Raw genomic sequence first — 13,956 nt, 5'->3', positions numbered from 1 at the left:
CAGTTCGGGCTGGGGGCAGCATAACCTGCTGACGGGTGACTTAACTGATACGGCAGAGGTATCATGATTTGAAAAACAGGGGGTAATAGATCAAGTGATTGTACACTGGTATTTGTCCTTACACTGCTCCGGATCTGCCTGGCCTCTTCCATCCATCTCTAGCAGCTGCTAGACCCGGGCAAGTTGGAGTTGCTGCCTTAATCCAGGCTGTGCAGATGTGGCCGTGGTACCAGAGCGGATCCTTTCTCAGCGGCCTGGGTATCTGTGAATATCACTGCTCTGTGCAAGTTAGAAGTTTCTCATCCAAAAGGATGCATCTTTCTCCTTCGTGTAGTTTTCAAGGTTCACACCAACCAAGCAGACAAATGCCTTAAGGCACTTCCATTCCTGCAGAGCTGGCACAGGGCACGGGCGGTCACTGTGCGTACAGCATCAGCAAGAGGCTAGTGGGAGAACTGCGTGCCGATCAGTTCTGCAAAAGACTTCTTTAGGGTAATATAAAGTGTTCAGCTTGCAAGTTTCTATATATTTGCTGCAGAACTGGCAAAAAATGGGCAAGGAGGGCTAGGGAGAGATGTTTTCAGCATTTTTAAAGGTCCTTTGTCCCCAGAAGATTTCTAATCAAAAATCTGACAAGGTCAGTTCCTCCTGGGGTAGGGCCCAAGGCTTCGGTTTAGGAAACAGCCAGTCTTTTCATCTCCTAATTTCAGCTGAGTCTCTGCTCTCCGTGGATCTGAAATCTCCAGTTGACAACACAAATCAACAGATTCATTCCTACAAATGATATAATATGTTCAAAATAGATGACCTTTTGTTATGTAAGGATGCTAAAATATCCTGTACCATCTTGATGCTTCCAAGTGGATGTTTTTCTCTTCTTTGTCTGTTCTGCGGTACCAGCAGTGACTAACTGCTGGTTTATCAGTTGCTTTAACCGGTGCAAGAACAGATTTACATTTTTAGTTCCTCTTCCCAGTGTTGTGGTTAGCAGTGTCGGGGACTCGATAGCAGGTCAATAGCTCAGTTTTGGGGTTTGAGGTGGTTTAAAGCGGTGTGTACTCGGCAAGCAATGCTTTATTCTGAAGTAATCTGCCTTTACGGGAAATGTGCTTTATTTTTAAGTCTTCCTAGGCACCTTACTAGAGAACATCTTGTGGGTATTTTTCAGAAGAGAAAGAAAGTGTAGGGAGCAGTGCTTCATTTAATTTGAACTTTGAGTCTTGAAAGGACTTGTTCAACCAAACTGCTAAAAGCGGCTGATCAGGGGATGTTTGCTTTCAAGCCAATTAGCAGTTTGAGAACCTTCAATGGCCTGCGATGAGCCTTTCCTCCCCCTTAATGCAAATACGTCTGCAAAGAGAATTTGTGAAGTAGCAAAATCAGTGAAAGTCATTCTTACTTTCTCAACTAACTGTAACAAATTTCAAAGTGTTAAAATAATTACTTGTTAACTTCTAGCACATTGGATTCAAATTAAGGCACAAAACACTCAGTGTAGAAAAGCACCCTCAGCAAAAAGAGCCACATAACCATAAGGCCTCCTAATCAATGACTCACACTAAGATTTTAGCGGTCTGATTTATTTAAAAAAAAACAGCTTGCACAATTATTTGTCATTTGTAATGCTGGTAATTTACAGGAGCGTACAGGGAATTGGTTACCACACCGGAATTAGGCGTGCATGGACACCCACTGGGGAATGGGTGTGGAGCACTTGGTGCAAGTCCCAGCTGAACTCTTTGCAGTGTGTTACCCGAGTCAGAAGGTGCCTGTGTGCTCAACTTGCAAACCAGCCAGCTGGGGCTTTCTGCCTAGAAATGGAAAGAAACAAAGACAGCAGTAACTGTGCCAGAGCCAATGGTGGATTTACTGACCTCATCCAGAGGTTGTCTCTAGGGCTATCCCATCCACATTAACTGCAAACTAATTTTACATTGGGAATAAAGATGACTTAATAGGAAACCAATGGCATGGGAAAGACAGAGACAGAAAACACATTAAAATTTGAAATTAATGCTAGTTTTGTCCACAGATACAATTGAAATGACCCATGGAAGAAATTATCCCGTGAACAGTTTTCAACGATATGGATCAAAATAAAAATAAAATCTCAACTCCATGGAAATACATTCCAAAATATCACTTTTTTTCACATTTCTTGATGGCAGAAATGCTGAGGGAGTTACTGCACAGCCTGGCAGAGCAAGGCTGGTGTGGGGTGGTCCTTCTTGAGCTGGAGCATCTTGCTGAGCTTGTTTCTGTCCTCTATATTGATTTGAATTTTAATGCATGCCAAGGGCACCTTCAGCTTTCAGAAAGGCATCGTTGTTACCAAAGACTTGAAATTGATAACAGCAGTAAGTAATTCCTTGGGAGCTGCTGGTGGTGCTGCTGCCCAGGCTCATGCACTAGAGGCCAGTATGGCAAGTCCTGTGCTCCAGTGCACGTTTAATGTAATACATGCATTGATTTGTGCCAACACAGTGGTAAAGATAAGAGACAAGTAGCTATATACTACTCTCTTCCAATTATTGAACTGGAGCAACTGCTACAGAAGCAAATATATGTCACTGGACTCCTGCAAAAATAAATTACAATAGTGAATGCTACTGACTGCAACAATTTGGAGGCCTATAAGCCAGTTGAGAAACTTCTATTAATACCGCTGTTACTGATGTGTGAAATATAACCTCTGCCCCTGGTTTCTGACAGATGGTCTACTTGTTGTGCTGCTGCAAGAGCAGGTCAGGGCGAGGCCAGGACGGAGGTTTGGTGGCTGCTGTCGGAGCATCTTGCACCATCCGCCTCCTCTTCACACCACAAAGACACTCAGGCTGTCAGGTTTTTGTGTGGACTGGGTGACCCATATGTGCCCACCAAGGGAGTATGGTGTGACAGAAGGCACTGGCACCAGCCCTCCTAGGGGAAGCAACACCTCCTGAGTCCCCCTGGAGACCGTGCTCGTCCCAGTGGCTGCAGCGTGCAGAGCCTGGGGTGTCCCACAGCTGGAGGGGACGGCCGTCCTTCGGGCTTGTGTTTAACTCAGCTGTCCTGCTCCTGCCAGCCAGCTCTGTCCTCCTGCTCTGTCTGACATAAAGCTGCCCCAGTGGCACACCGTGGCCACACAAAAAGGCTGGTGCCAGCTTGCGTAGCCTGCTGCTGTTCCCTGCCCAGCAGTGCTCACCTAGCAGGGCCTGAGCATTCCTGCAACGAGTGCGAGCGTTGTTTGCTACGTTTCTTTCAGCCTAATTTCTCAATCCAGTTTTACAGAGCTTGATTGGCATTAAGGATGCAGGAAGGCTTCTTCATTTGCTTTCAAATTAGTTAAATTAGGAAATAATTGAGCAGGAGAAGGCAGGAATTAATACCGGGTTTTCAATGCAGGTCTGAAAGTGGCTGAAGGGCAGAAAGCAGATTGTGGTAGGAGACATGGTGCTGAGCAGCGAACCAAGTGTTTTGCTAAAAGAGATGCTATTCGGCTGGAGGGAAGGTTTCCCTGGAGTTTCTACAGATTATTTTTGTGTGTCTTCAAATAATTGTATTTTCTGTGGTTGCTAGACGCTGAAGTAAGAATGTACTAATTAAAAAGAAAATGACAAAAATGTAATAGGGGAAGCATTGAAGTACTTGGAGTAATAAAGAGAGGAAGTCAGGGCAAAGTATTTAAAACCAGAGTCTTTTAACACTGTGCTAACCAGTTGCAGTGATGATGTTGACCAAAGACACTTCTGATACTGGAATTTCCCCAGGAATATTTAAGGACGCTGCAGTGAGCAATACCTGAATTTTCCACTGCAACTGAAGCTCCTTTGCTGTCCTGTGTGTCTCCTACACGGTCTCCTGCCTGTAGTAGCCACCACAGACACTAGGTCAGTGGGAGGCTGCCTCCAAGAGAAAGTTAGCAGTGCCCACAGAAGCACTTTTATGGCAGGGAGGATCTGTGTGGGGAGGGGACGAGAATGAAATAGGATTATTATTTTTTTTTTTAACCTGCAAGGGCCACTGCAGGCAGAGAGGTGGAGAGCGGGGAGGGGAATCTTGGCAGCGTGGGACCCTCGCTGCAAACCCACCAGCCTTCCTGGAAGACAGCAGCAAGGAAACACCTGTGGCACTGCCCTGCTCAGCAAAGGCATCCACATGTCTAAGCAGCGAGCGTCGAGCCCTTCAGATGCAGCCCGCGTAGCACATGTTGCTGGGGCTGTCATGGTGAGCGCCCGGTACCAAAGTACAGCCTCGCATAAAACCTACACAAGCTGCCGGTGTGTAAATTAGAGTTGCCCTCAAGTAAAGACAGGGAAAACTCATGTAAATGATGTATTCAGTATTTATGAATTACGTCCTAAGAGATTTCTGTCAGCTAAACTCACTCGGTAATGGGCAGCGGACTGTCTGTTGTTCAAATCGTTAATAATTAATGCAGGCACAGAAGAATTTTATGTTAACATAAAAAATACATAACTTCTGCTCCTGATTGTCCCTCCAGAATCACGGTTTTGGATGACGGAAGCCTCCGGATTGTCAACGTCACCAAAGCCGACGCGGGAAGCTACACCTGCGTGGCGACCAACCACTTCGGCACGGCGAGCAGCACGGGCAGTCTGGTTGTGAAAGGTAACGTGGCTCTTACCGCGGGCGAGTGGGTGAGCAGTACCCTGCCATGGCTTCTGCCAGCTCCCGGGGCAGCCGCACGCGTGCTGCTCCTTCCCCGGCACTGCTGAGCCGAGGCAGCCTCGTGGGAGTTGCAGGTTCTTCCACGGTCTGGCTCTCCTGGCTGCAAAACAGCCTCGTGTGTCAGGGACAGGAATTCCAGGTGTTTATTCACGAGTATTCTGAGTTTTTCCATCATTTTTTTTTCAAAAGCAGAAGCTATAATGTTTGACAAAGACATTTAAAGTAATAATTTGTTAAATAGAGTGACGCTGACAAATGACTTAAATTAATTTTTGCCCTGCTTATAAGTAGTCCTATGTCTGAGGAATTATTATAGGTAACGAGTATATAGATTATTACACTTATAATAGGTCTCCTTCTCCTTGTTTGAGGAAAAAACTATATTGGATAACAAATCAGGATGATTGATTACAAAGCAATAAATCAATCACGAAGCTCTAATGCTGTCAGTTTCAATTCTCCCATGTATTGGCACTGATGGATAGTATTTGGTTAGAGGGTCTTCTCATCAATTATTTGTGGGGTGTACAGGGAATACTTTAAAATGTTTCAATGCAAGTTTTAATCCCTGTTTTTTAGTCAGAGCACATTCCAGCAAGTAATGTCAGGCAAGTGCTGATAAAGCTGGTGAGCCCCTGTTGTATTTATGAGCTGCAGGTGACACTGGTACAGCAGCAGCTTTCTTCTCAGGGCAAAATATGTGCCTCTGATTTAGCTATGCCATTAGGTATTATGGTTACGGGGTTTCTGAGTAGGTTGTATGGCATTTGTCCATGCCCACATCAGTGTCTGCAAACAAAAATAGAGGTGAGTGAAGATCAGACTTGATGTCCACGTGAGCTGACTCTGCCTTTACTTACTCTGCGTTGTCTTGAGGAGGAACCTGTAGCAAATAGCTAAGAAAGCAGTGCTCAGGGAAAGCAGGCGCAACAAAGCCCAGGTCTGTTATTGCAAGGGTTGATCACCAACTGTCTGCCCCAGAGCAAAGCTGGTCAGCAGAATGGGGAGCGCAGCCTGGACCTCTTCCCTGGGAACCCGGTGGAGGTGGAGCGTCTTCGTGGCAGGAGGGTCCACATTTCACCCACAGCTGGTGCCGTCCCATATCTCAGTGCTGCAGGATGCCCACGCACTTGGGTTTGGGTCTGCAGCACCTCTGCAATTCACTGACTGCTTGTGGCACCCTAAAAAAGCCAGTCATTAAAAACAGGACTGTGTTTCCTCGCTGCTATCAGAGTCACGCTTCTGTAATTCATGGCTTGCCCTCCCTTATTAGTAGTACCCAAGGAACAGGCAGTAACTCCGGGCATGAAGTTCGCAGCTATTCTACCCGATCTTTGGGCTCACATGGTTTACAAATCACTTTGCTTTGCGGTGAGGTTATAAAGGATTAGCAAGTGCTTTTTTCTCCCTCAGTGCTCCGTTTTCACTCGGTTCCATTAGCATTAATGGGAGTGACACATGTGCATGAAGCAGAGAATAAACTCTTAAGCCCGGGATGTGGATATTAACAGCAGGCTGAGAAATGCAATTTCAAAGTCTATCCCATAAAAAGTATAAAAGAGCAGAAACTATTCTGAACTCCAAATGAACTGTGTAAAATACTCTATTTTATACCGAAATGCTTGAGTTTCTCTGCCCTAAGTAAAACACAGGCAAGTTTTGACAGAAATATGACTGAATACCTTACTTTAACTCAGTTTTGTGGTGTAAAAAAGACTAATTTATCAGCTGATGAGTTTTTTGACCTTAAGATGTGCTTATATTCTCTCCTAACTCATCTTTTGTCATTGAGTAAAAAACTGTGAAGGTCAAAAGACATTTTTTCTAACCTTCCTCTGTTCTTCCATTAACATTGCAGGTTCTGTCTCCCTCTCTCTCTTTTTCTTAATTTTCTTTCTCTCTCAGGGAGAGATGTCGACAGTGTCAAAGACAGTGTAGGCAAGGATGGAAGGAGGAGGAGAATATCTGCTACACCAGAACCAAGGAGCTTAAAATAAATCTCTGGCAAACAACCAGAGAGGGATGAATAAATATTCATATTATGCATGACTAGACAGCTTACAAAATATGAAATTCTGATGGGTGCCCATAGGGCTGTGTATTAACATGCTGTTGTCAGAGCTGTTGAGCCTCAGTGGCTTCCCGAACCAGTGAGGTTGTGTTTTGGGTTTCTTTTGTTGGTTTGTTCTCAGTGAGAACCATTCTGGCCTCTGAGACCTAAAATCTTGCAGACTTGCCTGTATGGTTTGACCTTTAAATTAAAAAGCAGGATTGAATTTGTAAGGATGGAGGAGAATCCCACAGACTGTCTTCAGAGCTATGTAAAACATGGCATGTATTTACATGTAATACATAAATATTAATTTTCCATCTTTCTTTTTCCATTTTTACTGTACTCGAGGCTAAATGTTCAATTTTTCCTACACATAGCAAAGCTATAGACTTTCTCAGCACCAGGGGATTACATGACAAAGAGTATAAACAGGGGTATACTGTACAATACAAGTTTATTTGTATTTAATGCAGTTGTATAAATTGGCTAATATAGCAGCGGCTCTGAAATAGGAAGCTAATTTCAAGATGCTGCAATAGAAGCTCTGAATATGCTAAATGTGAGGAGAGGCCGAGGGAAGGAGCTGCTCCTGGCCGGGACGTCCCAGCCACAGCGTGATTTGTTCCCCAGGGACTGGCCAAGGAAGGCCCCAGCTCCCTCCTCTTGAGCATGACTCCATGCGTTGGTTAAGTGGTGTAGTTGGCACCAAGTGGTGTACTTGGAGAACCGTTGTATTGCAAACACTTCAATTTCCCTTTAGCGATGACTGAGACCCAAATGCAGGTTTGCGGGCAGCAGTAGTTATGGAAGAAGCAGAGAAAATGAGCTAATGACATGAACACAGATGGTAATAGCCTATCACCACCATTTTTTCACAGGACAAGAATATTCTTGTCACACAGCTTGTTTGCCAGCAGACCTGCTAAATAACTTGAGAAGTCTGTGACAAAGTTGATGGCCAGCTTTGCTGCGGAGATGTTGGAGGGGAGCAGAACAGGGGCATCTGATGCTGGGGAGCACCCTCAGTAGACGCATGTGGCTGCTCCTCGAATGTTTCCTTCCTTGAATCTAGTGGTTCAACCTCTAGTTTCACGGCACAGCTCTCCATGGTGAGCTGTCGTGCCCCAGCAGACCGGTGGTGGCAGGGGTCTGCAGGGTCCTTACCCTGTAACTCGGGTGGTGCCATCTGGAACCAGCCACGAAGGGGCCGTGGCTGCAGGACAGCAGAGGGAGGTGCTCCATGTTGTCAAAGTGCTCCAGCCTACCAGAAACAGCTTCTCGTGCCATTTATTATCTGGTTGTGTTTGTAGAGCAGGAAGATCCCGTCCTTTCCAGTCCCCTTATCAGTGTCTTATAACAGAGTGAAACAGTATGCGAACGCTTGGTGGAGTCTGTAATTTCTGTTCCGGTAGTACAGTGCAACAATGCTGGTCATACTGTTTGGTAATACCGTTAAATCTCTGACAAGGGCAGGTTCCGATGACATTATTTGCCTGTTTCATTATGAAGCACTTTTAACATTTTTCTACCGCCGTTAGCTTGTCTCGTTTTGACTGTCATGGGAAGGCTCAAAGCAGTAAAAGCAAGAGAATTTTTGTTAGCCGGTATCTGTATAGTTTTAGCAGAAAAATAATACAAAGATAATGTCAGTAGGTTATTTTTTTCCTCATGCTTGAACAGACTGATTGTCTTGACTTTGTCCAGCACAGGGATCCAAATTATTTTCTATAAAATTGCATATTTTCCTTTCCAAGCCTATTCCTTTGTGTGAACATCAAATTGGTGTATTGCATTTAAAACTGAAGATTGATTAAGCACTGTAAATTTTATTCCATTATCATAGAATCATAGAATGGTTTGAGTTGGAAGGGACCTTAACGATCATCTAATTCCAAACCCCCGCCATGGGCAGGGACACCTCAAAGGACCTGTCAGAGACTTCAGTGGTACTGTCTTTAAACCTGATATTTTTGCTGTGTTATTCTGGCAATTTAAAAATAGCTGAGCTCATAGTTCAGAGGCCGTACTGTGCTCATCAGTGTGGGTGCAGACCCTTAAATTAATTTGATTTTTATGCTTCTGGGGTCTAACAAATAAAACTCAGAAAATACAGAGATAAAAATCATATGGAAGATCATAGTCTCAGTGATATCCCTCATGGGTCTTAAGAGAATTGTTTTATTCTTTTGGAAATGTTTACACATTATCACACTTCACTTTTTTGTTGTTGGATATTCATAGGTAAAGTCAATCCAGAGTGAATATCCAGAGTGTTATGAGTTTTAATACTTGAGCACAGTTGCGTGTTTCTAACAGAATCCCTTCCACCCTTAGGATGATGTACAGGTCTGTTCATACCTTGTTTTATACTATAAAATCATTTATTTCCCTCGTCACAGACACGGATTCTGTATAACAACCCTAAATCTCACTGTATGGCTATTTGGACTACTGAGATAGCAAATGCTGGACTTGCCTACAACTGATCCAGTTCTCTGATAGTGCCATTACTGACTTCATCAATACACAAGGTGCTGTTTAATAACCCTAATACCCCATTAATCAAAAGTATGTGTAGCTTTTTTGAGATATATCTACCTACTGCTGCAGAAGTGTTGGGTGCATTAACAAAGTGTCTGTCCTTTTAGGGTACACCCTTGAACTGGATGTACAGGAACTGTGCGATGGTTTTACTTTGCAGTAGCACAAAATGCTAATCTTTCAGCAAGAAACTGCATGTGTCTTTTCATGAGTGTCCCTTTCATTTTTAATTAATGAATAGAAATAACTTAGCACCGTGAATTTTACCAGCTTTATTTTGAGCTATAACTTGACTACTGAGTAATTGGGATATCAATTGCATGTGGGGGCAAAGGGTGTTATTTTTTTCATAAGAGGGAGAATAAGCCTTCCACTAAGAAGGATTTTTTTGTCTGTTTGGCTGGTTTTTCACATTAACCACGGGGTTAATGCAAGAAATGATACTTAAATATGCTGACCCATTCAAGCATGGTCCATGTTACCAGAAATCCTCTATACCTCCCTGATGTTCCCCTTGTCAGATACATTGCTGCTTCTTTGCTTATATGGAAAGCTGTCCCAGGAAGCTATTGCAGGCATCTTCCGTACCATCTAGACATCGTGGGTTTAGAGGTCAGTCATTTTGAAACATGAATAGCCTTTCTGTCACACTTTCTGAGGTCTGTGTTGACCCAGCCATGTTTAAGGTCATGCAAGGTCTTCATTCTTCTTTCCTCACAGTTCAACTCAATCTAATTTAAATTCCTTTTGGTTATGTCTCAGTCCTCAAGAAAAAAACTTAGTTAAATGACACCTAGTGTTGAAAGCGAAAAATATAATTTAAAAAAGGAGTTGCAGAGTTTAAAGTAATCTCAGAGTAGCACTTTAGGGCTGTCCATATATTATGGGCTTTTTGCAATTATGCTTGGTAGCATACAATGTATGTATTTGGCTGATACCAAAGGGAAGGGTTTCTACACAGAGACTTAGAACTCTGAAAAAGTCAAAAGATTTAGTACTGTTAATTTTTATTTTTACTTTTTTAGTAGTTGCTGGAAACCGTTTTTATATGTAGTCCAGATATGAATATTCGATTGCAAACCACAGTAAAGGTGATTATAGGGTGCCTATCCAAAATTTCCTTCTGCAATTGTAAGGAGCTCATGAAGTTTGTGTTTGAAAGCTGGCAGGTGCATCTACTCTGTGTGGGTTACACCTGAACCTGATAAATAAGTAGTTTTTCCCCCAGCTCTGCTCACACGAGGAGCTGAGGTCCTCAGAAAAATCAGGTCAGCCCCAAAGCACCCCAGGGAAGATGAAGTAACTGTGTATCATGTCAGCATTTCCATTTTTCTGACAGTTAATTGAAGAAAAAGGTTGTGATTGTTGCAAGATTACAGAAGGGGCAAAATGAGAAGCAGGTTCCCATCTGCTGCCAAGCCCTCCCCAAAGCCAGTACCCACCGGGCTGCTCGGACTGGCCTTGTGCTTTGGGTTTCCTCAACGTGAACTTGTCAGACACGGCAGCCAGGAGCTTTTAACCGTGTTGTGCCAGGAAAGGCCCGTGGCCTTGCTTAATCATTGATGAGGATCACAGCAAGCATCCAGGGGTGCGGCATTGGGTTGTCACAGGGGTATTTCCATCGGCCTCTCTGGGGACGTGTCGTAGCACGGTGTTGTGGGCAGACCGTCACGTGAGGCTCAACTCACAGACACTCGTGAATGAGCAGTGCCACGAGGTCTGCTTCTTGGAAGGGGGAGAAAAAAATAGGTCAGCTCCTAAGGACAAAAACAGTAAGTGGCAAAGAAACATGTAAATGAAATAAACTGTAAAATGCCGATGGTTCGCTCTTAGGGCTAGCTGAATGAAGTTAGTTTTTTTTCTTGTAAACACTTACTGATCATAACAAATAAAACTTGTAAACACAATATAACTGTTAAGCTTCATTAAATTTGCAGCAGACAATTAATTTTTTTCAGGCAATTCAAATGGTCTTCTGTAGTACTGACTCAGTTTAATTGAACGTATTACCACAAGCAGACAATAAGAAATATATTGAAGATATCCATCTGGCTTGCACTGAAAACCTAGTGCGTTTCATTTTCTGTGGCTGTCACAAGCCTTACTAATTGCCTCATTTTGGCTGTTTTACAGTTAGTGTGATTTAGCCATTAATGTGATAAAAGTCATCTCGGTGAAGAGCTTGATATTAAAAAGCATAGATCTCCAGCCTATCTCTCCTGCCAATTTTGGACCTATCTATAGCATTATTAGAGTTATATTTTTAAAAGCAGAAATACAAATATATTGACTCTTATGGAGTTACTTCTCCAGGATCTTTACCTATCAAATTCTGCTGTACAGAGAGCCAGTCGGCATGAAACATTTGCTCTGGGTATATGCAGCTGATTCTTCTCCTGCTTCTCCCTGCCTTCTTCCCCTTTCTGCTCTGTGTCCCTGCAACCTCCAGACAATCTTTAGTCACGTTGGGGGTCTTGACACTGGTAACTGCACAGACAAAAAAAAGAAAGTCAAGATGAGCAATTGGCTGATGCTTATAAATATTTCCAATTCAGCACATAAACATGTGGGAAAAAATAATTTCTTTTGGAAAAGTTCAGCCATTATATCTGTATAACCTGTAAGGTTAAAAAAAAAATCCCATTTTTATTGTCTATTTTTGTCTTAAGCCCCCCATGATATTGCAGGGTCAGCATCATTACAACCTCTCCTGCATAAAATGACTTAGAATAATTCCTTACAAAGCTCAGCAGTTTCTTTTTAGATATTTTCTTGTCCTCTCCCCTTCGAAAAAAGCAGGAACTTCAGGAGTTGACTCAGTCATCAATAGAGGATTGGGTTGTTTAGCTCATCATTGAAGATCAAATCCATACATCTCTTGAAAAAGGAGATGACCTATAGGTTAAACACAGACTCTTAATGAGACGAAAGCAGGTTAATTAACACTTTTCATCAACTTGCTTCAATTTATTTTAACATGATCCATTTCAGAAAGGTTAAAATATTTTTCAGTTTTTGAATACAAATGAAAATCCAGCATAGTTAAAATGAAACCACAGATCAGAGACTTCTGATATATATTTTAATCAAAATAGATGTAGCGCATTCACTTACGTGTTTGTCCTTATGTGTGGCATTGTATATAAAACATAAGCAATAAATACTTTGTCCAGTAGTTCATTTCATAACTAAAGAAGACTAGCCGGAGCTTGTTAACTGGAAATTATTATCTGACTGGGGACACTTACAAATTCATAAGAAAAGGAATACATTTGACTTAACGTTTTCCACCCATTTCCCTAGCTAGTAGCTGCAGAGAATTAATTTAGATTCCAAAGAGCTACAATGAGAAGCAGGAAAAGCTGAGGTCTGTAGGACGAGCCAGAATCGTGCGGTCTGGTTAACGAGGCAGTGCCACCACGCTGAGCAGACCAGAAGTGTGCTCAGTAGATTAAATCAGTTGGAGGTAGCTGAACTGATGGACCTCTCCCGTGTCGGCGGGCTCTGCCGGTTACAGTTCGGGCTGTTGGCTCTGCACACAGACTGGCTGCGGAGGAATAAAGGAGTCCTGATGGGCCGGCCATAAGGGGCCATATTCTCACTTCCTGCAACCTTGCGTTTCTTAATGGAGTTACTGGGAATTGCTGGCAGTAGAAGATCTGTCTATCTCTTGGAGCTCTTAGTTTCTTGCAACTATTTTGGTCTCTAGAAAACTAAATGTGGCAATTGTACTGCCATGGGATATAAATCCCATGTATCTATCTTCTTTTTGCTCATTCAAGACTTTGCATTGTAAGTCTACTAACATTATGAGTTTGATCTTCATCCCAAAGGAGGATACAGTTTATCCTTCTCCAAGGCATGCAGTGGAATGAACTTCCAAATGTGAGCTTCGCAGGAATCCCACAAATCATGAGTAACTCAGGGCCATGCTCTAAGAGAAAACAATACAACAGAGAAAACTGAGATCACTGTAGCGTCGTGGAAGATGGGAGTAGGTGTCCCTACAGCCGCTTCTCTCCACGCCTGAGTAATTCAGTCTGGCTGTGCAGTTAGGGATGGAGGAGCTAATGATGTAAATATTACATGCATTGAGCAAATTACTGCCAGTCTCCATTTCAGGTGAGAGATGAAGGAATCTCTGCGGGAGAATAAAGAGTAGAAGTGGTAATGACTCTGCTACTCCTAAGAACTTTATATCCTAGAAAATAGTGACTGAGAACAGACTGGCCTGAAGGCTATGGTTTTTACATCAAAGATACAGAGGAAGTGTTTAGAGAGCACATTTTGTGTAGTAGGAGGAAAATTTGTGAGCGGTGAAGAAAAGAATCTGGGACAGTACTTGGGGAAATATCGGTCCTTTTGTACGTTTCCTCAGAAGCATTTCTGGAAGCAGCTTAGCAGAACCAAACTTCTGAGGTTTTGAACAATTTTGACTTTTTTTGTCTGGGCCTAGCTGGATTGGAAAGAGGAATCTAGTGACAGTTTACTCAAAGTTGCTTATCAGACAATAATATCCAAGTGGCACGTGGATAAAGACTGTGTATGATGGTTCTTAACACGTTACAGAGTAACTAAAGCACTGCCCAACGGTGATGAAGTGGTGTTTGCAATATTAGAGACTTCTGCAACCTGATTTTCACCTCTTCTAATGCAATTTAAGTAAGATTTGAGCAATCCCATCAAAGTTA

At 42.9% G+C, this 13,956-nt stretch overlaps 1 protein-coding gene across 9 annotated transcripts in view; it reads left to right on the top strand.

The window, feature by feature from the left end:
- LOC308200329 (contactin-4) overlaps window positions 1-13,956 on the top strand; it is a 300,384-nt gene that overhangs the window by 259,753 nt on the left and 26,675 nt on the right. For all 9 annotated transcript variants that reach the window (XM_080605918.1, XM_080605910.1, XM_080605912.1 and 6 more), the window contains one exon: window positions 4,484-4,611. In XM_080605918.1, the coding sequence (XP_080462044.1) occupies window positions 4,484-4,611 (128 nt within the window). The remainder of the gene's footprint in view (window positions 1-4,483; window positions 4,612-13,956) is intronic.

Source organism: Anser brachyrhynchus, assembly GCF_964034855.1.
Source record: "Anser brachyrhynchus genome assembly, chromosome: 10".
Taxonomy (NCBI): Eukaryota; Metazoa; Chordata; class Aves; order Anseriformes; family Anatidae; genus Anser; species Anser brachyrhynchus.
Note: the sequence above shows the minus strand (reverse complement) of the source record. Positions and strands in the feature narration are given on the sequence as shown.